At 39.6% G+C, this 27,941-nt stretch overlaps 1 protein-coding gene and 1 non-coding gene across 2 annotated transcripts in view; both read left to right on the top strand.

Moving 5' to 3' along the window:
- LMBRD1 (LMBR1 domain containing 1) overlaps positions 1-7,206 on the top strand; it is a 65,710-nt gene extending 58,504 nt beyond the window's left edge. Inside the window, exons 15-16 of the mRNA XM_070733043.1 lie at positions 5,731-5,822; positions 5,981-7,206. Coding sequence (XP_070589144.1) covers positions 5,731-5,822; positions 5,981-6,100 — 212 coding nt within the window. The 3' untranslated portion in view covers positions 6,101-7,206. The remainder of the gene's footprint in view (positions 1-5,730; positions 5,823-5,980) is intronic.
- LOC139158214 (small Cajal body-specific RNA 15) lies at positions 4,657-4,788 on the top strand. The gene has a single exon (XR_011557616.1). It is a non-coding gene; the product is annotated as a small Cajal body-specific RNA 15 (non-coding RNA).
- Positions 7,207-27,941: the final 20,735 nt, after the last annotated feature.

Here is a 27,941-nt window from a genome sequence, read left to right as displayed (position 1 = left end):
GCTCTATCCAAATCTGTTCTTTCCCTTCCTGTCTTGTAAAGACCAAATGGGTCAAAAAAATTGGCTATAATTTGTTTTATCAGATTACCATAGAGAGCCATCTGTAGGTCTGATCATTTTCTTTAATTCAGATAAGCAGCTGGAGGGGGTTGCATATAGCAAGGTATATGATGCTTTATGATTTTCTTGTGGGTTATTTCTTGTCACCTAGAGCAGTGTTTCCCAACCTTGTCCACTTGAAGATATTTGGACTTCAACTCCCAGAATTCCCCAGCCAGCAAATGCTGGCTGGGGAATTCTGGGAGTTGAAGTCCATATATCTTCAAGTGGACAAGGTTGGGAAACACTGACCTAGAGCATAGTGGTTGGCTCAAACTAATAAAGGTCCTTCGCTGCAGAATTAGATCTCAATTTATATTTTGGGCTTTTTCCTACACGTTTTATTTATTTATGTGCCACCCTTTTCATCTTTTAAGGCATCTCCAAGGTAGTTTACAAGCTTGAAATGTAGAGTAAGAGTGAGAACCCATTTAACTTATCGTGTAGAGGTTGTATAAATCTGCTTAGTTACTTCAACTAACAGAATAATCCCCTTAATGGTGCCTCCACTGCTGTTCCCAAAATGCATTGCCTAAGGAGAGGTGTGTGAGTCCCATTAAGAAATATGTTTTTACATCTCTCTTGTCAAGTTCTAAATTGTTAAGCACAGTATTTTAATAGTTAACCTAGTGTGTTGAGTTTATAGTCAAATTTAAAAATTCATATTATCTATTGTATATAATAGATCATGAATGCTTATAGAAGCGGAAAGGCAAGTGCTGCATTTAATAATAAATAGGAACAGCAAAAACAACTCCATTTTATAAGTGGGGGGAAGTAAAGCAAATTAAAGGGTTTTTGAAATAGGAATGTTTTAAGAGGTCATCTGAATTATTGGGAAAGAGGATTTTATTTTAATAGTATCAACCAGTTTAACATCAGGCATGTCTGGACAATTCTACAGCAAATGTTCTTAATTTTTTTATGCCTATGCTGTGAGGTTTTTTTAAATAAAAAGGAAATTTTTGTTTAGATTAAGGGCATCTCCATGTTTGATGTATAAAGTCAATTGGCATAAGATACAATCACTGACCTTGGGAAATAGAGTAATGAGGTCTTATAGATGGATGATGCCCTTGGTGAGTGAAATAAATATACAGTGGTAACTTGGTATTCATCCTTAATTGATTCCAAGAGGCATGATCAGTACCAAACAAAATTTTCACATATAGTAAGTTCCAAGGCAGCTGACACCAACAGGTTGTAGCTTCTGCATTGAATACCAAACAACACTGAATACCTATTATTTGTGTTAATGGTATTTCTGCAGTACATTTCCAGCATGCCTCACCACTGAAGTAAGGGAACCAAAAACATATTTCATACAATATTTTCATGACTGGATCAATGTAAAAACTTCCTGTCTTTAAGAATAGTCTTAACAAATAACAGCACCTGGCCATCCTTGTTGGGGCTTAAGCAGGATCCAAATTACCTAGAGGTTAAGTCCCAGGTGGGGAATGGGATTCAAAATTTTACCAAGCGATTCCTAAAAGATGTTTGGTATGGCACTTTTACTACAGAAAACTCTTTTGCTAAAATCAAAAGGCTTCCAAAAACAAGGTACTTAGCAGCATTCATTTGTGTTTCTTTGTAGTTTCATCCCCCAGTTTAAAAGAAAATAGCACATAAATAATTAGCCTCTTGAATGTACTACTTAACTTTAGATTCATTGAGATTATTTGTAGACAAACGCTGCTTGATAAACGTATTAATGGCTCTCCAGCATTTTGGGAGGGGGAGATCTTGCTGAGATTGTCAGTCAAATCCAGGATATGTTTTCGCTTTCCCCAAATCCAATATGCACTTTACTTATTCATTTGAGATATTCTCTTGAGAAATCTGTTATAGAATCTTTTAATACTTTTTTTTTTTGCTCTGTCTGTGCTGTGTATAATCTCTAGCATGTGTTCAAGCCAATTACATCTTTCTTTAAATTGCATCTATCTTGGTGTGAATAAGGAACAGAAGACCTTAGATTATTTTTGTCAATCTTTGCAGGACACTCTCCCATTGCATCAGTACTGTGAGTGCGCTATATTCCCATGGCAACAGTTTCTTGCTCCTCTTTTGGCTCTTCATTGTTTAAGTGAAAGTAAAAGATAATCAAGCTGAATTTCTTGTGGGCTAATTGGTAGGAAAAAAAGAAGAAAAATCTGAAATGGTATTGCACTATGACAGATTTCTTTCTAAGACATGTCGGGATTTGATCAACATTAAGTGTTTAATGTTGTCAGCAATCCAATGTGTAGGTCGTGGGAGTGGATGGTGTAGTTGTTTGTTCTATGGAGGTGGCTTGAAGAGTCTGGCAGACAGACACAGAAAAGTGAAACAGGCCAGAGAGAAGCAGTTATCAAACTGGAGCCATAAAAGAGTGGGTCCAGAAGAGAGCAGCAAAGATTAAGAACCTGAGAGTAAACATTTGTGAAGTGTTGTTGAGTATGTTTAGCCTGTGGGGACACGTAATAGCTTGTCTTCAAGTATCTGAAGTGCTGTCACGAGCAGAAGTGTTCAGAGTTGTTGCAGAAGACAGGGCAAGACACAGTGGCTTTAAATTACAAGGCAGTAGAAATCGCTGAGAATCAGGAAACCTTCCTGTTTGACAAAGGAGCAAGTTGCTTTAGCAGTGGCTGTTTGTCCTTCACCAAAAGTGTTTAAACAGCATTTGAAAGCCATATGGTAGAGATGCCATGGTGGAGATTTTTGCACTGGACAAGGTGTTGGATTTGATGACCTCCAGAGGACTTTCCCACTCTTGCTTTCTTTAATTCTATGAATCACAGCAAGATGCGCAAGACGGAATGGCCACAGGCTAAATTAAAGGAAGTTTCTCCTTCATCTGGCATACTAGTGCTGATTTCTATTGGGGTTTTTAAGTAGTTTATTTTTCCTTCCTTGAAAACATAGTTGAGAATTTCTGTGTAAATCATAGAGATCATAAGAAGTACATTCCAATTCTTAAATGCAAAACTCTGTTGGTGATCGTAATGCAGCCGTTCTCTCTCAACCTTAGAGTTAATTTGGATTTCTGGGTTATGTTTCTCATTTAACAGAGCATATCAAAGGTTAAGTAGGGTCATGCTTTCTTGCTTTTGTTATGTGCACCCATAACAACACCAATCATCTCCAAAGCAACTTGCTGTTGATTTGTCTTATTCATACTGAGGCAAACTTTTTCTTTTCTTTTCCCAGATAGATGATGTATTTTAGAGCATTGAAAAATCAGTTAGGATGTGCTTGAAACAAAAGGATACCGAATAAAATAATCCTCCTTTAATGACCACAGTTATAACCACCAACACGGTTATAAATTATATTGGTTGCTAAGTGAAACGATGCTTGTGCTTATCATTTTAAATTCAATTTTCCTTTGCTTTATAAGTAATTATCATCTTACAGTCATTCTTCAGTGACCATTCAAAGTTGACAACAGCACTGAAAAAAATGACCTACAACTGGTCGTTGTACTTGTAATAATCACAGCATCCCCACCATCACAGCATCAAAACTGAGGCACTTGACAACTGGCATGCATTTACAACATTTGCAGTATCCTGGGGTCATTTGACCACCACTTACCAACCTTTCCAGCCATTTCCTGATAAGCCAAACTAAATGGGGGAAATTGGATTTATTTAATACTGATCCCCATTGTGCCTGCAAGTTGAGAACTACATGTATAGAGCTTTAAAGTTTCTTACTGCAAGGATTGGTTGTAAAGTAATTTTTTTCATTACTGTCGTAACAACAAACACTTGCTAAGCAAGGCAGTTGCTAAATGAGGACTGGCTGTACCTAGACTGACCAGCAAGATGCTGTGGGAAAAGCTGAGGGTGCAGCAACTCATGTCTTTTGAGTGGAAATTAATTCAGTGAAGATAGTATTAAGGAATAATATGAAGAGATGGTTAACATAACCAGGGAATTAGACTAGTTGATCTCTAAGATATGTTCAAACTCGGTGATTTTATGAAAACAACTGTAGATGATGCATGTGACTCAATCCAGCATTAATTATAGAGATCTGTATTAATTCTAGATGGTCTATATCAACCCTGTGACAAGAATTAACTAATATACTCCACTCCAGGGATGGTGGAAATCATGTAAAAAGTTAAATGCAGGGTCATAATATAATGCAATACATGTCCTTACTGGGATCTTAAGTAAATTTGGATTGTATGTATGTGTGTTTGTGTGTAACATATTTTGTCTGATAATGAAAAAGAAGGGAGACTAGTATAGATCTATTTCAAGCTATTTTGCTCTAATCAGTTAGCCCCACCCACCCACACACACACACAATTCTGCTAGATTTTGTATATCCCTTCCTGCCACTCTGTTAAGCATCAGGACCTGGATAGCTCCTGAAGCTAATGCACTGCATATAGTAATCTGAAGTTCAGTAGTCTGTAAGTTCAATTCCCAGTAGACAGTATTATAAATTAATTGCATTTTAACTGTTAAACTTGTACTGTGCATCTGTGGTTTTGAGAACAAATGTGTATTTGTGTCCTTATTACTCATTTAACATGTATAAACTACATTCTAAATTATTCTGGAGGACTAAGAAAGTAGGGTCAGTCAAGTCAGTTGATTCTACTGATACTATCCTCCTAAATGAAATGGCAGAAGAACAAGGCCTTGCTTGTAGGATGTGGCTAAGTCTTACTGCAATTTGCCAACATTTTTTTCCTTAACACGCACATACATAGACATTCTTCTAAGAATAACAAGTAGGCTTATTTAGCATATACAGACTCCAGATGTAAAATGGCAAGACATGCCATGGAGTGGGGGGAATTTAATGTAGATTTTGACAAACTGTCTTGTGCAGTAGCAGTATACTAATTAACCCTATTTCAGAGTGTCATATCATCAGGATATAAAATAGTAATAAATTTGTCATGGACCTATGGCATATGAGAGTGTGTGAAGCATACAGAATCCTGGAACATCATTGACATAGATGTTAAAAAACATTGGGGTTAAAATACGATTCCTGCCTGACCTAATTAAGGGTAAGTATATATTTAGAGGACTATTTATACCCATGCAGATTTTCAAATGGGTGTTTGAGTAAAGGGCCTTAACCAAGCGTAAGAATCTGGGTTCACATATTCCTTTCCGAGATGAATTTTGTTTATAGAATCAAAAGCTGCACTGAGATCTATAATTTCAAACATTTGTTTCCATTAGTTAGGTGTTTTGTTATGAGATGGTGTAAAATAAAATAATTCAGCTTTAGACTGAATCTAGCTTGCTCCACCACTAAAAGATGTTTCTTTCCCTATTTCTTATGGCAATTTCTTACCTGATTGTGATGCAACCTCTATTATTTATATAAGACAACAGCTCTGCTAATAATGGGATCCACTAATCAATGTATGTCTTGAAGAGATCAGGCAATTAAAAAAAAGCACTCCAGGTGCCTTATTAAATTTCAGAGATTGAATAATAAATTTGATTTCTGAAACTGACAAATTGTCATGTTTATGTATCCTTTCTCATCCATTCAGATTGAAAAATGAATGAGAATCCGTGTATACATGGAAGAACTGTGATCCTTTTAAAATTCATTTCCTAATATTTAAGAGCAACTCTTAGCTATTTCTCTTTTTTTCCCCTCCAGATCAGTGCACTGTTACTCGGACATATCTGTTTCTACACAAATTTTGGTTTTTCAGTGCTATATATTACTTTGGCAACTGGGCTTTTATTGGAGTAAGTAATCTTATTTGAAGATGATTATAAATACAATTTAATGTTTTAGGATAACTATACTTACAGTACGTGCATCGTGACAACATTGTCTCGCATATAAATCTGTTGCATCCTTCATCTAACCTCCAGTAATACAGTGTGTTGATGTAAATTCACAGGTTTTCTTGATTGGATTAATTGTGTCATGCTGCAAAGGAAAAAAATCGGTCATTGAAGGTGAAGTGGACGAAGATGATTCAGATTTAAGTGATGATGAGCCATCGCTCTATCATGGCTGACAGCCTGCAGTCCTGAAGGTTAAAGCTTGCAATGTAATACTGTGAAAATGCCACTTTTGGTTCTGACTTTATTCTTGGAAAAGTTCACTTTTGCCAATATTGAAGGGAGAAGTAATATAAACCAAGATTTGGAATTTCTGCAAATCTGACTGGCTTATAGTTAAATTCATTTGTACATAGGCACAAGAGCTAATTTTATGAAGGAAAAATTAAAGAGAACTATTTTTTGAGTATATCGCTACAATGTTGTGATGTCATTTAAATGCCATTTAAGTTTGTTTTTGTTAGTCTTGACTTTTAAATTTATTAATGATTTTTGTTTCTTTAGACTATTGACAAATCATAATGAAACTGACAAAAGTGTCATACATCTCATGGAAATCTAAAGTTACCAGTGCTTGTTAATATGAAACTAATACCTAAAACACACCTGTTGGTATATAATGTGATATTTAAAGATAATAGAACTATTGTCTGTTTATTAGAGAGAATCCCTCCCATATCAAATGTGAATGCAGTATTATATTCAATAGTTGCAGATGGGGTGCAATTATTATATTCAGTAAAATAGTGGAAGAAATATGTATCCCATTCTCAAGTTTTGTTTATTCAGTTTAGTATCTACCCACATATACTATTTTCAACTCAGTTGGATAGAGAGCAATAGATTTGGGCTGGTCAACAATATAGAATATGTCCAATTCAAAATAATGTTTAAAAAGATATTTTTTCCATTTTTCATACAATTTATGAGCTTTAATTGTTTCATGGTTTAAACTAAACCTAGTATGTACATTTTAAAAAGACATTATATATTAATCACCTTGCTTGGTTACGGTTTGCGGTTTACTGTCTTGGCATAATGATACAAATATGCTGGACCCTGTTTTAAACACTGAAACAACTATTCAGTACAATTTTGCTTAATTATAATTGATGAAGGGCACAAATGTTTAAAAATCACGCTATTTTGTCTCTTATTTTGTAAAATAAATTAATCAGGATCCTGAATACATACTATTCTGAAGTGTAAATCTATTATTTAATCTTAGTCTTTACTGTTCTTAAATTTCTCATGCCTAAATAATTACATATAAAGAAAACAAGTTTTTGAGTGTCTTTTCTGTATTTTCCAGACTGCGGCAATGTCATATATTTGCTCCCTCAAAATATAATGTGGAATAACTAGACTTACGATTATTTTTTGATGTTTGAGCTGGCTTTTCTTTCAGGGTTTCCCATGACAGAAATCACGAGAGAAATGATATCAAAACAGAGACAAAAAAAAGGCTTGGCTTAACATACGTATTGGAAAGGGCAGGGAGAAGAAAAGAGAAGAAGAATCCATTTGCTTCTTTATGATTTCTTTCTTAAGGAGTTTTTTTTCCCCAGGGGTATGCCCAAACAGTGTTTTTATTTCCAACTTCAGAACATAAGAGCCCCCTTCAAAACTTTTCATTGGATCATTGTAAATTGGGAATAGCAAGAAGGACAAAATAACGTCTTGACTTCACCATTTAGTGTAACCTGTTATGTAATGCCCCCCAACATGCACAGTGTGTAAGCGCACACACACACACAGAGACACACACCAAAACTAGCTCAGACTATCAGTATAATTCTAGTAATGGCTTTTGCATTTCAGCTGACAAGCTCAGTGGTTAAAGATGTTGAGCTTGTCAGCTGGAAAATTGATAGCCTGGGTTTGAGACCCGAGTGCTGCACAATGGGGTGAGCTCCCGTTCCTTTGCCAGCTTCTGCCCACCTTGCAGTTTGAAAGCATACAAATGTGAGTAGATTAAGCCTAGTGCCATTTTGGTGGGAAGGTAACAATGTTCCATGAACCTTGGGTTATAGTCATTTCACCAAATGACCACAGAAATGTCTTTGGACAACACTGGCTTTCTCGGCCAAGAAACAGAAATGAGCACTGCCCCCAGTTGGACACAACTGGACAGAAGAAACTTTTATCTTGATTAAAACTTAGACTCTCAGCTCACATTGACAACTTCAGTAGATGCAGCAAGATATGTCCAGATATATGCAGAGTAACACAGGAGGACTAGATAAGATACCAGAATATAATGTGGCAATTAAGGAACCAGATAAACAATGAAGACATGTTTGTAAAAAACTGTAGTTTACTCTTCAGTGCAAAATATCTTCTGCTTCAGTCTTCGATATACAGGAACTTTACTTTAGTTATATTCAGCCTACTTACAAGTAGATATTCAACCAATCCAGATTTCTTCGTATCACTGTCACTACTCAATATTTATCTCACGCTCAAACTGCTCCAGCCAGCCAACTAACGACCACCATCAACAGCAAATAACAGCAGACAGAAAGAAGGTAAAGTTGATTTGCATCTTATAATGCTCTGGCCCAGTCAGGTTGCAGTTTACACCCTATGACTCAGCATTAACATGCTTACATTCTACCTTTTACATTATATGGTAATACAATGAAATATCACCCAGGATTGCTAATCCTGACAGGATAGTCCATGCATACTCTTGCATACTACTTTACATTTATTGGTCTTATATTTTCTTAATTTGCCCTTTTCAGGCAACCTCCCTTCAAAAAGGAGCACAATATAAAATACTTGTCCAGGTCCAGAGCCAAATGAAATAGGCTCAGTAAAAATCTAGACAGAAAAAAGTTATTCTGTTTCATGACCTTAAAGACAAAAGGAAGCAGCTGATGCATGGCTAATAGCATTTACCTAAAACTGGTTCAGTTCCATCTAAGACAGAAAGATCAGAACTATCTGTGATTGCTCTCTGGAATTTACTCAATGCACTTAAAGAATCTTAATTTGAATGTAAAATTGTTTCCAAATGTAAAATAATGCACTTGGGGAAAAGGAATCCTCAATCTGAGTATTGTATTGGCAGTTCTGTGTTAGCAAAAACTTCAGAAGAAAAGGATTTAGGGGTAGTGATTTCTGACAGTCTCAAAATGGTTGAACAGTGCAGTCAGGCGGTAGGGAAAGCAAGTAGGATGCTTGGCTGCATAGCTAGCGGTATAACAAGCAGGAAGAAGGAGATTATGATCCCACTATATAGAGTGCTGGTGAGACCACATTTGGAATACTGTGTTCAGTTCTGGAGACCTCACCTACAAAAAGATACTGACAAAATTGAACGGGTCCAAAGACGGGCTACAAGAATGGTGGAAGGTCTTAAGCATAAAACGTATCAGGAAAGACTTAATGAACTCAATTTGTATAGTCTGAGGACAGAAGGAAAAGGAGGAGACATGATCAAAACATTGAAATATGTTAAAGGGTTAAATAAGGTCCAGGAGGGAAGTGTTTTTAATAGGAAAGTGAACACAAGAACAAGGGGACACAATCTGAAGTTAGTTGGAGGAAAGATCAAAAGCAACATGAGAAAATATTATTTTACTGAAAGAGTAGTAGATCTTTGGAACAAACTTCCAGCAGACGTGGTTGGTAAATCCACAGTAACTGAATTTAAACATGCCTGGGATAAACATATATCCATCCTAAGATAAAATACAGAAAATAGTATAAGGGCAGACTAGATGGATCATGAGGTCTTTTTCTGCCGTCAGACTTCTATGTTTCTATGAATCCCATTTAGAGATTTAAGGTGACTTTGGTGTTTAGAATGAAACACCTAAGATTCATCAAACTACTAAGCATGTTATGGCCTTCAAAACCATTCAGCTCCAGTTCTGAAATCCAGCTAGATCAAGAGTTAATTCAATTTTATTTTCAGGCTCTGAATTTAAAACAGGTTAAAAATGTTCCCTTGTACATAATTTTCAAATCTATAGGAGCAGCCACCCAGAAATGGGAGATTCTATTTTTATTAATTTATTAGAGAATATTGCAACTGCCATAGGTTGGAGAACAGATTATAGTTCTACTGTTTCAGCACCATCTTACGTTTGAACTGCCATCGAATGAGGCAATTGGTAACTGAGGACTACCTGAATCTATATCTAGGAAAAACAGCAAAAATTTTGCTACCATCAGTTATTTATACAGGACCCTTTCCTTCAGTTCAGCATCATCTTGGATAGTTGCAGAAGTGCTGATAAGTCTGATTACATATCTTTCAAAAGTAAGAGGTACTTTTGACACCCTACTTGAACTCAGAATGCACTTTCTTTCAGCATTGATGATATTATATAGTTGGGTAATGAAATGCCTGCAAGAAAACTATCAAGTTTCGAGAGCACCAAGAACCTGACAGTTCAACCTTGAGCTACAAATATTATCTTCTATAGGCACTTTGTCCTCTCCTGGATGTGATAGTTTTTCTTCAGTCATACAGAAACTACTCTTGGGATCATTATCACTTTTTATGGGACTTTTTAGAACTGGCACACCTACTTCTCCCAAAGCTGCCATTTCTGTGCTTGGTATTCCTGCAGTTGACCCTAACCCCCAGATGTTTCAAAGTGCCTCCAGTCCGTTACCTTTTTTCGGAGGTCACTTTTAATGTACATTTAGTTGTCTGATGCTGTGTATGTCTTGAAATTCTTTGCTCCGTGACAGTTTGGGGAATGAACTAAAACCAGAGCTAATAAACTTAACACTTAATGTCCTTGGAATTTCAAAGAGCAGAAAGTTCAGACTGCATAATTATTCCTTAACTAGTGACTTGGGCTTCTATCTAAAGCAGATGAGCCAGGACTGTCATAGTGGCAGTTTGTATTTTAGACAGAGAAAGAGTACCTAAGTAATTCTCAAATAACACTTTGACCACCTAAAGTTGGGTTGTAACCTGGTGTTTTACCTTTCACAACTTCTCCCGTGCAGTTATTTGAAATTCCTGAATTTCAAAGGAAGATCAAGCATAATAGCTAAAAGAAAAGCAGATTCCAGATTAAAATTGATTAAAACTTGCTCTTTTCTGTGCAAATACTGAACAAATAGCTAGAGAATTGGTGATTCCAGGCTGCAGCACTCTATTTTTTTTTATAGACACCTATTTATTTGAACTTTTTAGTGCTGCACCCTCCCAAACCAGATCTTTGAAAATTACTAAATGCCTTTCTGGCCACTGCATCAGTATTTTAACCATTCAAGAAACAAATGGAAATGATTTCATAGTTTGCTCCGATTGAACATTTTAAAATCAAGACTGAATTTTTGTTAGTCTGATCCAGTCTTATCATAAGAAAAGGGATGATCTGATTGGGAAAAATCAATTTGCCTGGAGCTAGTATAGAGATATGGAGCCAGTTTAGTGTAGTGGTTAAATGCAGCAGGAAACCATAGGTTCTAATCCTGCCTTAGTTACAAAGCCAGCTGGCTGACCTTGGAACAACCGCCCTCTTTCAACCCTACGAAGAATGCAATGGCAAAAAATCAGAGTTTAGCAAGAATTCAGAAATCTTGCCATGAAAACTGCAGAGATTAATCCAGATGACTGCCAGGAGTGCTTACTGCCTGGAACTGTGTGTGCCATTTTTAACCAACTACTCTACAGATGTGACAGCCAGAACCTCTTCTGATAAGAACAAACAGCCTGTAAAAACGGTAACTCGCTTAGTTCCTAAGAGTAACATGCTGACATAATATGCAAGACTTTCTTGATAATATTTGCATGCTCAGTAAAAATGTCACAAATAATAGCCTGGATGTTTTGAAGACTTTATGTGTAAAGTGACTTTTTAAACTACTTTGTCCTCATAAGCAAAGCCTGCTATCTGGAGTAAGGAAATATAAAGTTAGCATTAGGCTACAACAGAGCAACTAAGCATGGTATGCCTCTTGCATCAAGACTACTTATAAATGTATAACAATAATATGCTTCTATCGAGCATCCTTAATATTAAGAAGCAACCATTAGTACCAGAACAACTATAATTTCTTTAAAAACAAAGAGAATTTTACTACTATGTGTAGGAAAAGAAAAACCAATGGCCTATTGAATATAAATGATGAATAACAGGATACAAACATATTAGGGAGAGGGGACTTGGATTCATCAATTATAATGGCAGAAAATCGTTAATGGGACTCTTCTAATGTAGTGCAGGCATTTTGGTAGAGTTATTCAGCTAAAAACAGTAAGATTTGTCTTTCTACATTCACCACCATACATTTTCAAGTTACTCCAAGTCCCAAAGATGCTTTTTTTCCCAAGAAGCAACTGGAATTTCTGGGGGGGGGGGGGGGTGGGGGGGGGGGGGTTATTTCAAAGAAAAATCAGAAAGTCCAGTTGCCTCTTGAAAAAAGCACTTTTAGGGCAACTATGACCTGGATGTCTGAGAATCTCCATAGACAAATTGCTCAAAGAAAATGTATTTTAGGTAGTAAGTTTTACAATGCTGATGAAGAACTAGGTGGATCCAAAGTTATGCAAGTGAGTGGGATATTGCCAGTCTCTTATTCCACAAATGAAATGCTCTGAATAGTAAGGAGACATCTGTGGAAGGATGAGAACCGCTGCTGTAGTCCATATCTGAGATAAAACTGAGGTGGCTGAATGGAGCTGAGCATTTACTGGCTGCATGCCCTTCCTGAAGCCTACAATGAATTCACAGTAGATTTTTTTTCTTTGTGCTCCAAGAGAAAAACACCTGGTGCTACCTTGGATTGAACTCTCAATTTTCCGAGTGGGAGGCGAGCATCCTTGCCGCTATGCCACCACACTGCTTTCAAGAAAGAACTATGTGAATGTTGGATTGTAAGTCTACTCTAGTTTACTCTATGAGGAGTGAAATGTCCAGCTTTTGATTCAGAGCATCCTATAAGAAGGAAGAGATCTCATATTGCTTCTTCATCTGAGAATGTCCCCTTTTTGCAGGTAGCCAATGATGGATTTACAGCTTGGGGTCCCTGGTATGTTCTCTGGGAAACAAAAGACTGTACTCTTTAGTATGCAGCCTCAGTCTAATTTTTAGTTCTCCAGCTAATAAAATAACACTGTACAGTATCTCAAAAGGGCTACCTTCTATTACAGCTAAAGCTTTTCTGATTTGGTTGTCACTTGCCTACCGAGACAATTTAAGTTGTCTCATTTCTGTTAATTATTTCTTTCACTGACATAGCATTTAAGTCTATGATAAACCCTTCCTTGATCCTTCAAATGTTGAAAGAATTGTGACTTCCGGATTACATTACGCTTATCATTCAGGAAAGGGATCCTGTGCATTTACATTAGCGGAAGCAGTGGAAAATAGCATAATTATGTCTCTTCCATTCAATTCCTTCTTTGTGCTTATAAACAGACTAGGCTAAAATGGGATTGGGTAGTTCAGTTTATTTATTCAATAAATATTCATTAAAGGAATTAAAATGGATTAAAGATATAAATTGATGAGACCATAAAACAGTAAAAAAACAACCACATCAGAGGGAAATAAAAACTTAAAATGCAAAGTGCAGGGGTCTCAAACTCAATTTACCCGGGGGCCGCTGAAGGTAGAGTCTGGGTGAGGCTGGGCCGCATCAAGTTTTCCACTCTTACAAAAACATTCCAATGTTATCAAATGTCTTTATTTTTTCATCTTATTTTGTGTTAAAAAATCAAAATAAATTAACAAATTCCTAAGAAAAAAATAAATCAGTAATAAATAAAATAATAATAATAATAATAATAATAATAATAATAATAATAATAATAATAGGGAGAGCACAGGATAGACGTGATGCTGTGGCACAGATGATCCACTGGAACTTGTGCCGGAACTACCATTTACCAGTGGCAAAGAACTGGTGGGATCATAAGCCCGAAAAAGTGGTCGAAAATGAGCAAGCAAAACTACTGTGGGACTTCCGACTTCAGACTGACCAAATTCTGAAGCATAACACACCAGACGTGATCGTGGAGAAAAAGAAAGTATGGATCATCGACATCGCAATCCCAGGAGACAGCAGAATTGATGAGAAGCAGCTAGAGAAATTAGTGAAATACGAAGATCTAAAAATCGAGCTGCAACGACTCTGGCATAAGCCAGTGAAAGTGGTCCCAGTGGTACTTGGCACGCTGGGCGCAGTGCCAAAGGATCTTAGCGGACATTTGAAAACCATTGGAATTGACAAAATCTCCATCTGTCAATTGCAAAAGGCCGCTTTACTGGGATCGGCAAACATAATTTGCCGCTACATCACGCAGTCCTAGGTGCTTGGGAAGCGCCCGACTGGCGATGAAATACGAAATCCAGCATAGTGATCTCGTTTGCTGTGTTGTACTGACATAATAATAATAATAATAATAATAATAATAATAATAATAATAATAATAATAATAATAAATCAGCAGATATAGAAAACTGAAGAAATCACATTCAGTGCCCTTCGTATCAAACTCGGGCAGTACTAACATTAAACTTTGATATTGAGGTGGGGGCCGCAAACTATTGTCCCAAGGACCGCAGTTGGCCCGCGGGCCACAGGTTTGAGACCCCTGCTCCAGTGCCATGCTGGTGAACCTATGGCACAGGTGCCGCAGGTGGCACATGGAGCCACCTATGCGGGCTCGAGCTGACATCCAGGTCAGCTCCACATCATATGCCTATATGCATCCTGCTGGAAAGCTGATTTTTGGGTCTCTTCCAGGAGTTGCGTGCACATGCACATGAGGTGTGGTGTGGTGGGATCACGTGCATGCAAGGGGGATGAGAGACGTGTATATTGCACTTGGGGGGGGGTTGCAGGACTCCCCCTCTTGACCCATTTTTAGTTGCAGGAGGCTTCTCTTAATGACCACATGGATAACCTGTCATGATTTGTTCGAAAACTTCAGATCGTGCAGAATGCGGCCGCGAGAGCTATCGTGGGGCTTCCTAGATTCGCCCACGTTTCTACAACACTCCGTGGCCTGCACTGGCTGCCGATCGGTTTCCGGTCACAATTCAAAGTGTTGGTAATGACCTTTAAAGCCCTTCATGGCATTGGACCAGAATACCTCCGGAATCGCCTTCTACCGCACGAATCCCAGCGGCCGATAAGGTCCCACAGAGTTGGCCTTCTCCGGGTCCCATCGACCAAATAATGTCGTTTGGTGGGCCCCAGGGGAAGAGCCTTCTCTGTGGCGGCCCCAGCCCTCTGGAATCAACTCCCCCCAGAGATGTCTTTCGCAAGCTACTCAAGACCCACCTATATCACCAGGCATGGGGAAATTAAGACATCTCCCCCAGGCTTTCTTATATTTTATGTTTGGTGTGTATGTGTTGTATGGTTTTTAAATTGTTGGGGGTTTTTAATATAATTTTATTATTAGATTTGTTCCATTATTATACTGTTTTTATTATTGTTGTGAGCCGCCCCGAGTCTTCGGAGAGGGGCGGCATACAAATCTAATAAATTGAATTGAATTTGCTTAACAAACATGGAAAAAAAATTGTAAAATTGGGTGTAACCAGTGGACCAACTTGCATTCAGAAGTTGTAGAGGTTTCATATATTGGAGATTTTTAAAAGATTAGACAGTCAGCTAACTGAAGAGTCATAGGGCCATGATGGTGAACCTATGGCATGCGTGGCAAAGGTAGCACATAGAGCCACATTTGCTGGTACTAAAGCTGTTGCCCTAGCTCAGCTCCAGCGCACATGTGCGCACCAGCCAGCTGAATTTCAGCTCATGTGGAGATTCTGGGAGGGTGTTCTCAGCCTCCAGAGGGCCTTGGGGGAAATGGAGGAGGACATTTTCACCCTCCCCAGGCTCCAAGAAAGCATCTGGAACTGGAGAAGATGAAAACCGAGCCTACCGGGCCCACTGGAAGACAGGAAATGGGCCATTTCCAGCCTCCGGCAGGGTAGGCCAAACATTTTCACCTTCCCCAAGCTCCAGGAATGCCTCTGGAGCCTGGGGAAGGCGAAAAATGGGCCTACTGGAAGTCGAGAAACACATGCATAGGGAAGCAGGGGAGGCGCGTGTGTATGTGATGGGGCATGGGCCAAAGGGGCATTGAATTATGGGTGTGGGCACGCACATGCGTGATAGTGCGTATGCTTGCACTTTCGGCACCTGAGGGGAAAAAAGGTTCGCCATCAGTGCCACAAGGTCTCCAGCTTGAGCAAGGGGTTGGGCTAGAAGACCTTCAAGGTCCCTTCCAATTCTATTCTGATTGATTATTATTTATCACCTGGGTTACCAATGGAAATCCTGGTCTCAATTGTGGCCACAAGTCAAGGACCACCTGTACGTGACATGAAAAACCTAAATGATTATATTAAGCCAAATGAAACTAACTTTTTGGTGGCCAAAGGCCATATTTAATATTTTAATATTTTAGACAGGGCCCAAGACACCAACAGGACATTGACCCATCACACATAAATAGGGCTGGTCTTGGGAAAGGACTTTTCCAGGCTCTTTTTTTTTTTTTTTCGCCACACAATTACCAGTTTAGGAATGTTATTACAGTTTTCATCATTTCCATATCTCACAAGGCAAGGAGAGAGTAATTCCAATGCTTGCAGAATCCCAGAAGCGGAGTTCACAAATTGGCAAAGTGAAAGACAAAAAGATGCCTCCGCTCTTCACAATAATCAAAAGAATAGGTAGTGGCACTGCACAAAATCCCTTGGTGACCAAAACATGTAAAGCAACAGAAGTAGCAAACAGAAAGTCCAGTGTTTTAAAGATGGGTCCAATGCCTACCAAAACATTGCTAAAGGCAGAGTCTACCACCCAGTCAAAAAATTTGTGTATACGAGGAGTCCTATTTGTTTTTCTTGGGTTTGGTTGCATATTTATACGTTTTCTGCAGTCCTACCCTCACAGTCTCCTGAAACAGATGGAAGTCCTAACAAATAGCCTTTCAAATCTATTATTGCATAATATGGAAACACTGAATTTTGTGAAGTTGGTCATGATTAAGTTTTTCCACTGATTTTAATGTCTATCCTATGTTCTACTCTGGCCTACGCAGATTGGAACAAAGGAAGAATCCACACGCTGAGATTTTGAATCAAACACTTTTATATGAAAAACAGGATTTTATAAAAGCAAATTCAAGCCTTGTAGTCCATTTTGGCATCTTTCCCTATCAAATTGGCTAAGAGATAAAAGTCCGGGCAGCTGATGAGAGTCAAAGCTAATTAGCACATTCCTCAGTGAGATCAGGGTTCTTCCATCACACATACGCTTACAATTCTCCAGGTTTTGCTCACACAGCTACAGCTCTGCCCAATGAAATTAGAAAAATAATAGCAGGAGGCATTTCTGGAACCACAAATCTAGGACTGCCACCATTACGAACATTGGAATGCCACACCCTTTTACCCAGAAATCCTCCTTTATATACTGTCTGGATGTGGCCAACTGTTTCCTAAAGATATAACTGTCTAGACTTTCTTTCATAGACTCACTTTCTGAACTTTTCCCCATAAAGATATTCCTGTCTGCTTCTTGATTTTCTGACCTGAGCATCTAATAGAGGCTGCTGATCTCCTATGTCTCCCTCCTCCTCTGCCTCAGACATTACCATCATTGGGGTTTCTACAGTCTCTGGAGGTTCCTCAGGTTCCAACTTTCCGTCACTCACTATTTGACTCAGTTGTCAAGAACACTGGCCTTTGATACCAAGACGGTCCCAATTCATCCTCCTCAGAATCTGTGACTAACTGACCCGGTCGTGGACCACTATAGAATCCCTAGAATAGAACACCCTATAGTAGCATGTTTTTAACAACAGAATAGGATAGTCTTAACAATACTTCGCAGAAGTACATTGAATTTAATCTGGTGTTTTGGAATCAACAAGGTCCAGTAGCGAAAGGGGAATGGGTTTCAGGTCCTAAATGGCTGACTCTTTTTCCTTCAAAGTGATAGTTCAACTAGCTAGCCACAAACTTTCATTTTGAAGATAAATGTGGTAAATGCTATAAAAGCACTCTCCCAGCTAAAAGGGTGATATATTAGAAGGGAAGTTTTAATTTAGTTGCTGGTTCTGACAGTTATAAATTTCAGGATCAAATCTAAGAAATAGTGGCTAACATACTTGTTACATAATTATTGACAAACCTGAACATTGACTGAATGTGTTTCAGTGGCCTGCTCTTCAGCAAATGTGGACAGCATATAATAATACAAGAGCCGCTTTATTACACTTGGCCATCTAAGGTGACATCTGTTTCAAGCCTTTGCAAACCAGTGCATTAGGGTCATGATGGGATATTATGGTAAGATAATAATATATCTAGGTGCAACTTCTCCAGCAAGTCACCTTTGGACATTCTGAATTCCCTTAAGGCACAGAATCTTGAGTTTCAATCAGTGTTAGGCAAGGTCATCGGAGACCAATTATTCCCCAGAATGACACATAATAGTAATTCACTAACATTTTATGAAATTATCAGCTACAATCAACAATGTGATGCTGAACAGAGTGCGATACAGGTAGTCGTCGACTTATGACCCAACATTTCCGTTGCTAAGCAAGATAGTTGTTAAGTAAATTTTGTTCTATGTTACGATTTTTTTTGCCCAGAGATGATAAATGAATCACTGCAGTTGCTAGTTTAGTCACATGGTTGCTAAATGAATATGCCTTCCTTGCTGACTTTCCTTATCACAAAGTCATTTGGCAGGCCCCAGGGGAAGAGCCTTCTCTGTGGCGGCCCCGGCCCTCTGGAATCAACTTCCCCCAGAGATTAGAACGGCCCCCACCCTCCTTGTCTTTCACAAGTTATTTAAGACCCACCTATATCGCCAGGCATGGGGGAACTAAGACATCTCCCCCAGGCTTATTATATTTCATGTTTGATGTGTATGTGCTGTATGGTTTTTAATTGTTGAGGTTTTTATATATTTTATTATTAGATTTGTTCCATTGTTATACTGTTTTTATTACTGTTGTGAGCCACCCCGAGTCTTCAGAGAGGGGCGGCATACAAATCTAATAAATTGAAATTGAATTGTTGATAGTCTGATTAGAATAATAGAATAACAAATTTGGAAAGGACCTCCAACTCCACTGCTCAAGCAGGAAACCTTATACCCATAATGGGTATAAGTAGCACGCAGAGCCATATCCAAGGGCAAGCTAGATGTTGCCCTGTCAGCTCCAGCATGCATGTGCATGCTGGCCAGCTGATTTTTGGCCTTCCGGAGAGGGATTTTTGCCTTCCCCAGGCTTCAGGAAAGCCTTCTCCAAAAACTGCACATGTGGTGAGCAGCAGAGTGCCAGAGCCGGGCTGCCCTGCCAGAGGGATGAAGCTAGGTGATGTCAGTTGTTTCCTGGCGCCGAAAGAGCCCAATGGTGTAGCTATGAAGGGGCTGGGACACCAACATGCCTGGAGTCAATCTGCACAGGAGTGACAGGCAAACTCCATTTTGGCTAAAACAATGGGTGTTCATTGGGGTCTGGGGTTTTTTTTGGGGGGGGGACTCAATAAAAATGGTGCAGTTGCAAAGGCAACTGCAGATGGCATGGTGCCCCTGCCCATCCTCCACCATGCCTGCCTCTGCACCACCAGCTAAGCCAACCCAGGGAAGGAGAAGTGGGTGGGTCAGGCAAAGGCTGCCCTGTGTGTCTAAGTTGGCTCCCAGCGTTTCTTGTGCACAACCCTGCCACCTCAGAAAAGCAAAGGCAGCTGCAGAAGGAAGGGCAAGAGCTACTGGCCAGCTCAGGCATATCTCATATTCCTCATGCACTCCATTATTTTCTTATCCACCTTCAGTGCTGCTGCGGCTTCCATGAACACACATGCACCTGGCTGTTGGCCAGCTTGCTCGCCTGCCTGCCTGCACTGTGGTTGCCGCAAAGAGAGTGAGATGCTAAAAGCTCTGGCGAGCACCTGGTGCAGATGAAGGAAGAAGGGAAGTCTACTGCCAAGAGGAAAAAAAGACCAATGATGTGGAAAGAAGGTCTCCAGATCCCGCCCGCCAAACAATGTTGGGCCGCCCCGAGTCTACGGAAAGGGGCGGCATACAAATCAAATAAACAAACAAACAAATAAATAAATAAATAAATAAATAAATAAAAATAAATGTTGGCTGGCAGGACCATGGGGAAGGGACTTCTCTGTGGCAGCTCCGACCCTTTGGAATCAATTGCCTCTGAAGATCCATATTACCCCCACTCTACTGGTCTTCCACAAAGCCGTTAAGACTTGGCTTTTCCAGCTGACAGTATGAATGCTTTTTAAGGGATTATTAATGTATTTTATATTTTTGTTGTTTTATTACTATTATATATTACAGTACATTGTTTTTAATTTATTGCGATTACTGTGAGCCGCCCAGTGTCCTATTGGAATTGGGCGGCATATAAATGTCACAAACAAACAAATAAACAAACAAACAAACAAGAGTTAGAAGGCCTTACTTATTTGCACCCAGACTATCATTAAGTGTTGTATCTTATGATTCTTGATGAACATATCTTTTCTTTTATTCACACTGAGAGCATATGCACCAAGACAATTTCCTTGTGTGTGCAATCACACTTGGCCAATAAAAATTTCTATTCCATCTATTCTTGTCAGTGCTTATATAGTAGCTGGCCATGTTTCCTGTCCTTAGCAACAATTTTATCAGAACAACCATATGATATGAAATGCCAGATGCATCCCTCTTCCACCAAAAATTGGTTAGCCTTGTTGCAGTGTCACATTCAAAAATGGATACCAGAGCAGAGAGAGCTGAACTTATTTCTTTGTGCATCTCTCCAGGTCGATGGAAAGAAGCAAAGAAGTTGCAATCTGCAATCTAGGGAAGGGAAAACAACCTGTCATCCACATCTGTCATGGGGTTACTCGCCTTACGGGATACTGTGCTATGAACCAATAACTGTTTTCTTTATATGGAAGAAGAACTCAAAAATCTGTCTCCTTGCCACCACCAATAACCTCTCCCCATCTGCTAAAATTGTGCATTTCTAGTTTTGTCTGATGGAAATAATTATCCACTTTCCTTCTTGCTCCAGTAACAAAAAGAATAAGGATACAATAAATAAAATTTAATGAATAAACAATCCAAAAATATGTGAACTGCCACAAAACCAATGAGTTTTCTCCAACAATGCCTTTAAACTGCATAATATTAACATTTTTTCCCACTTATGGGTGCCAGAAATTATAATTTCCAGACTGTTGCTAATTAACGATCATCATAAATGCCTATCCTTATGACCAAGAATATGTTTTCATTTTAGAATGAACCTTTCAACCTCAATATGGAGATGTGTATTTATCTCTATATGCAGCTGCAAATTAAAATGCTGCAAGAATGGCCCAATTCATTTTTAGAATGCTAAGGTTCTTTAAGAACATATGTACAATCCAAACTTTAGTCAATCATGTCTTTTTATATCAGAAAGCATACTTCTTTTTTGGGACTGTTTTGTTATCTTTAAAATAAATCCTTTTTCAATATGGCACTAAAATACATTTTTTGGGGGGAAAGGAGGAGAAAAAGGAAAATTTAAGGCCTTTGTCTTCAATGAAATTACTTCAAAAACAAGCTAAAATGCATCTTATTTAAAATGAAAAATGTTAGAAATAGTATGTTGTATTCGTCAAATCAAACTCAGAACTGGTAGCTAACCAGGGCAGGATACCAATCCCAGCCCTACCGAAACGCACCAGGAGCGTGCCCCTGTGTGCATGTTTGTTGCGCCCCTGCTACGCACCTGTGCTGGCATGTGATTCACGGTCCATGATCTGTGATTCGTCATCCATGCCGGCGTGTGATTCACATGAAATCTCGCATGAAGACATGCATGCGCCTCAAGTCTACGGAGAGGGGCGGCATACAAATCTAATAAATAATAATAATAATGCGCACAATTTCTGGGGGTTTTTTGCTTCCGCGTATTTCACCATGAGTGACGGGCTGCTGGCTTCCCCACGCTGCCATCGCCTGCCACGCCGCCCCCACCCCCTGATGCTGCCACAAGCGGCCTGCCCACTCCACCGTGCCACGGCTCTTACCTTCAATCTCCTGGTCGATGGGCCATGGCGCGGGGATCAGGCACGGCAGCCCTGAGCTCTGTGCTCTCCCATGTGTGCCGAGAGATGCCTTCAGCATGGGAGAGCAGAGAGCAGGCCACCCGGCCGGAGCTCGGGCAGGCTGCTGTTGCTTGCTGGCCCCAGCTGCCGCTCTAGGTTCAGCAGCGAGTTTTGGCTGCTGCGCATATGCAGCAGCTGAAATCTCACACTGACGTCCTTGACGCAGCGATATTTGGGCAAAAAATGCTGGTTTATTTGCTTCCACACACGTGCACATCCAGATTTCTTTCTCCCCAGTTTGGATTTCTTCTGTGGTAGACAGGGCGGCTTGTTCTTTTGTTTGTTCCTTTTGTAATTCAGCATTTCTCATTTCTTGTACTCTATTTAACTTCGAGAAGGCATCTTTTACTTCTCGATCAGTCATAGCGAAAGCCAAAGTGTCAGAAAAATAGAATTTTCATTTCTTGCCAGGCATAGCAAGCCTTAAAGCTTATTTTTGAGGCTTAATTAAGACAACCATCCTCTGCTACCATGTCGTGGTTTGAAAGTGATTAAAGTCCATTAGAACATTAACCCCGTGGAGGAGGTGGATTAAGCCTTGAGTCATTTGTTCAAAACAAGATTTCTGTTATTATAAAAGTAGAAAAATAAATCATGTCACGAGGGACCACAAACAAATATGTCTTCACATGATAGAGGTAAAAGAGGAATGGAGTTTCAGCATGAAGAAGGAGGAAGTGATGTTAGTTTTGGCAGGATCTTAGTAAGACACACAAGGTTAACTCTTTAATTACTGAATGTCTCTGAGGCTGGCAATATTTAGCGTGACAGAGCGGGCCTATGTTCTCCGTTGCCTCTGGCGGAATGGCATTCCCGCTGTTCCAGGTTGACACCCACCCCTGTAGCTAACAGTTCTTATGCAAACTATGCTTCCCAAAAACATAATGCTAGGTACTGGCTTGGCTGGTTTCAAAAAAACTTTGGAAAAATCCATTAAAGTCATGGAGAACAATGGTTATTAGCCTTGTTGGCAATGTGACTATCTTTGAAAACCACTGTTTGGCGATAAGTACCAGTATCTTCTTCGTTGCCTGGTTGGCCACTGTGAGACTAGACTGCTGTCTTAGAAAAGCCAGGTGTCCAATCCGGTGGGACACTGGTTATGTAGTTAACAATTGCATCTACCTGAAAAAAAGGGAAAGAGATAACTTCACCCCATTTTATCTTCTTATCAAGTGAGCAGAAGCTATTGGTATTGCAATTGGACTGAGACAGAACAGCCTGGGCGGCTAGCCATGGCTTCCCACTTGGAGAGGGCCACACCCAGGGATATAAATTAATTTTAGCAACTGTCATGGCCAAAAATTGCAATTTGGGAATTAGCTCTGTGTGCTGCATATGTTTCCTGACTATTAATACCATATAATCAACAAGAGACATAGATACACAAGCTATACTGAGTAGCATGCTAGGATCTTAAGCTCTAGGCAGAATATTTAACTCCAAATACTTGCAGACAAAAGACGTATAAATATATACTGGGACAAAACCTCCAGTCAGGGTTTTCAGAACAGAAGAGAGACATCTAGACTGAATCTTTAAAATGTGTGTATCTATTCAGCAAACACCGATCCCAATACTTTTTTCCATACATGATGACAGAATAGAAATGAATCAGGTCATATTTAAAGTGCAGTCCGCTCTCTTTGTTACACATGGTTATGTGATTATGCCATGTAAATGCTTACAACATATTTGAAAATAATCGTGGAAACAGAACTTGTTGACTAAAAAAACATGAAGCAATTCTGTTATTCAGGCAGGCAGCTGCCAACTTTTTGTAAGAAAGGAAATGTAGATGTCATTGAGGTATTCCAAAGATGGAAGTTAGCACATAATCAAATACTTTTAATTCTGTGGTTCTCAACCTTCCTAGTGCTTGACCCTATAGTTCCTCATGTTGTGGTGATCCCCAACCATAAAATAATAAAATTATTAGGAAACTCAGGGTTGGGTTCTAAAGTCTAAGGAGCCTTACAAAGAGGCCAGCATGATTGGGATCATCTGAATCTTGAGAGCATAACAAAATGTCCCTGACAAAGAAGATCTTTCTGACATAGTAACATGGTATATGGTCCTTTATTTGAAATGATCCCATAGAACTTCTAATGAATGTCCTGAGGTTTGATAGTCTTAAAATGCCTCTAAAGAGAACAGAAGGGAGGAAAACAGGCTGGATAATGGAGGATTTAATGTTTTAGTCTTTTACGCAAACTGGAAGACACTTCAAATTTTATTGAAGAAGATTTCAGCCAATCAAATATTTCTCCTGTAGGTTTATTGACATGCTTTAATTCATTTGTTTTTCTGATCGACGGGTAATGTATTGGTAGCTACCTTGGGCACATTTTCAGTAGAAGTTAGGGAACAAAGATTTATCAAAGTAGCTACAAGCATTGGACATTAAAAAAAAAAACCAGGATTCATTCCTATTGGAGAATTAGTAGAAGTTTAAATTTAAATGATACCGAAGTCAAACAAAATGTCTCTGATGCTGTGTTCTCCGCACATTGTGATTTTGCATTGACATTGACATGGCAGGTGGGAGCAGACCAAGGGAGGGGGGGGGAAGGGGCCCGGCTGCTTCGGGCAGATTGTCATCTCAAACATGAAAATATTACAAATGAATGAATATTTGACTCTCATACGGATAAATAGAAGATTACCTTTTCCTTTTGACAACTGAAGCATTGCAGCTCCTTTTTCAGAGCTTAATCCACAGGAAGAGATGCCGCTTCCTCCCCTCCATCCTCCTCTTTTTGGAGGGAAAATCCAGCCATGAACAAAGTGCCAATTATATCCTATAAGGCTTGTGGCTTTTTCCCAGTATGAAATGTTCACTGAAAGCATTCTTGTTAGCTTTACGCTCAGTGAACTGAGATAGCTGTTCTTGTTTACCATTAACAGAAGTTTGAAGTTTCAGGATAAGTGGAAATGTTGCTTTTACTTGACTGGAGTTTTATGGAGAGTCTCTCCCTCCCTCCCTCCCCTCTCCCTCCCCCTCTCCCTCTCCCTCCCTCCCTCCCTCTTTCTCTCTCTCCCTCTCTCTCTCTTTCTCTCTCTCTCTCGTCTGGAGGAGTAGTGGGAAACACAGACCACGCAGTTGCAAATATTGATTATTTTTTTTATAACATTGCGTTTGCCAGATTCATATCTTGTCATTTTCTTCTTTTTATTGAGTTAGATATTTACTGGAAGATAACTATCACCCATGACTTATTACAGCTGCTCTTCCAAGGAAAATAAAAAAAGAATTATATCCTTTCAGTAATGACACCCTCTGTTTTATTATTTCCTCCCCCCCTCTTAAAGGAAAGCAAAGCTTTCCAGAGAAATATGAAGAGGGTACTTCAGAGAGCCATTTTGTAGTGACAGGAAGCCTTGCCCTTCATAAAAACAGGCCTGGCTGAGTGATTTCTAAGCAGCTTTACCTCCACTTCTATCTTCTACCCCAATGCAATTACTTTTCTTTCCAAAGGACCTCTAAACAATCTTGTATCAAAGTGCTGGATGCTTTTTCCCCTCCCAAATGCCATTTTTAATCACTTTGTTTACAGTGGTTCGTAAGAGCGCACTTTTCTTTCTGTATGATTGTTCTCAAAAACAGCCACCCTCAAAAGAAAAAACATAATTTTGATTAACCTATGGGAGGATAGTTTACAATATGGAAGAATGAGAGTGCATCACAAACATAATTAGTTCTAATCTACCAAGATTTTTTTTAAAAAAGGATTTGACACAATACTTCTATAGATGATCTATTTCAATGTTTTCATATTCTTTTCTCCTTCAGGAAGTTACCAAAGGTGATGTCAGAAAGGAAAAATGTACTTTTGAAGTTCAAAAGTAAATTGAAGTAAAGGTATTCAACCTTATGGTGAAAGTCACCATAAGGTTGGGTACCCCCTTAGTCGCAGTGTTGCACTGCCAGCACCGTTCCCTGTAGGCTGCGCACGTGAGCGAGCGCGCACCCCAAAATACCGTCCCGCGCGCCCTTTTCCATGGGCGCTCAGTCCCCATTTTCCATGGGCGCGCAGTCCCGCGGGGAGGCGCCGGCAGCAGAAGGGAAGGGAGCCGCAGTCGCCCCTGCCTCCCCATGTTGCCTCCGGCCCCCTCGGCCTTTCGTCACTGCCCCCCGCCCGATCCGCCCCCTCTGCTCCTCCGCCACCTCCTACCTTTGGGCGCGGCTCCTCCGCACCCGGAACGCACGCCCTGCCCATCTCAGTCCCTTTGCTGAGAGCACTTTCATCCCGGGCTCTCAGCAAGGGGGTTGCAGGAGAGGCGGGGCAGGTTGCGCACGTTCCCTATCTCCATACCAGGCCACTCGGAACATTCAAAATAAGAAAAACTTTCGCCAGCGAAGGCTTTTCTTATTTTGAATGTTCCGAGTGGCCTGGTATGGAGATAGGGAGCGCACGCAACCGCGCGCGCCCCCCCCGACATTAAATATCACCAGCCTCTGCTGAGAAGAACGGAGAGAGAACGAGAGTGAGTGAGAGCAACAGACAGCAAGATAGAGAGAAATGAGAAAGAGAGAGAGAGAGAAAGGGGGGAGAGAAAGAGATAGCAGGAGAGAGAACAAGAGAGAGAAAGAGTGTGAGAAAGAAAACAAGAAAGAGTGAGAGAGAGAGAGAAAGCAAGAGAGGGAGAAAGTGAGAAAAAGAAAGGGACCAAGAGGGGGAAAGAGAGAAAGAGAAAGAAAGAGAGAGATGAGAGAGGAAGGAAGAGAGTGAGAGAGAGAGACAGAGAGAGAAGTGACTTGATTTAAAGCATATGGTAAAAGCACTTAAATAATAACAGAGAAAAAAAACCCAGCCTTCACCTGTTTTTATTAATAGTTATGTTTTTGGTTTTGCTGGTTGATTTAGTTTTAATAGTAATGGATTTTGGTTTTTTTAAATTATTAATTTCTTTTAATAAAAGGGATTTTTTTCTTATTTATTTATTTATTTATGTATTTTTTTTTCTTATTTATTTATTTATTTGTTTATTTATTTATTTATTTATTATTCTATGCCGCCCAGTCCCAAAGGGACTGTCGCTCAGACACTATACTTTTCCGCCCACACCGGGAAAAAATTAGAGGGTACATTGACTGCCAGCCTCCCTCATGTTGTTCTGGGTAGGATGAGAGCAAAATGGCTGTTGGATGGCTTGTACATCATAATGGCACAGGGTAAACAAACCTTCTGTCTGAGTTGATGGGCTATCTAGAAAATGAGGATTAGCACTGTTTCTAGCCACGCTGCTGAGGGAGTAGGAATAGCAAATGCCTACGAGACCGCCTTCTGCCACACGAATCCCAGCGGCCGATTAGGTCCCACAGAGTTGGCTTTCTCCAGGTCCCATTGACAAAACAATGCCATTTGGTGGGACCCAGGAGAAGACCCTTTTCTGTGGTGGCCCCGGCCCTCTGGAATCAACTCCCCCCAGAGATTCAAACTGCCCCTACCCTCCTCGCTTTCTATAAAATGTTGAAGACTGACCTTTGCCGCCAGGCGAGGGGGGAATAATCTCCCCCTCCTTTTTTTGCTGACCTTATTATGTTTATTATGTTTTTATTTAGTTGGACTGAGTAGATAAGTTTTTATAATGTATTTTTAAATTAGGGTTTTTTTTCCAATTTTTTAACATTAGATTTGTATCTATATTGTATTGCTATTGTGCTGTGACTCACCCCGAGGCTTCGGAGAGGGGCGGCATACAAATCTAATAAATAATAAATATAATAAAAATAAAATAAAAATAAAAATAAAAAAATAAAATATTATTATTATTATTATTATTATTATTATTATTATTATTATTATTAAATGAAGATAGCTGGCACTGGGCAAGAAGTACTCATTGGAGCCAGAGAAGGACTGCCATCTTCGGTGCCACCCCTGTGCCC

Source organism: Erythrolamprus reginae, chromosome 1 (genome assembly GCF_031021105.1).
Source record: "Erythrolamprus reginae isolate rEryReg1 chromosome 1, rEryReg1.hap1, whole genome shotgun sequence".
In the NCBI taxonomy this organism is placed as follows: Eukaryota; Metazoa; Chordata; class Lepidosauria; order Squamata; family Dipsadidae; genus Erythrolamprus; species Erythrolamprus reginae.
Note: the sequence above shows the minus strand (reverse complement) of the source record. Positions and strands in the feature narration are given on the sequence as shown.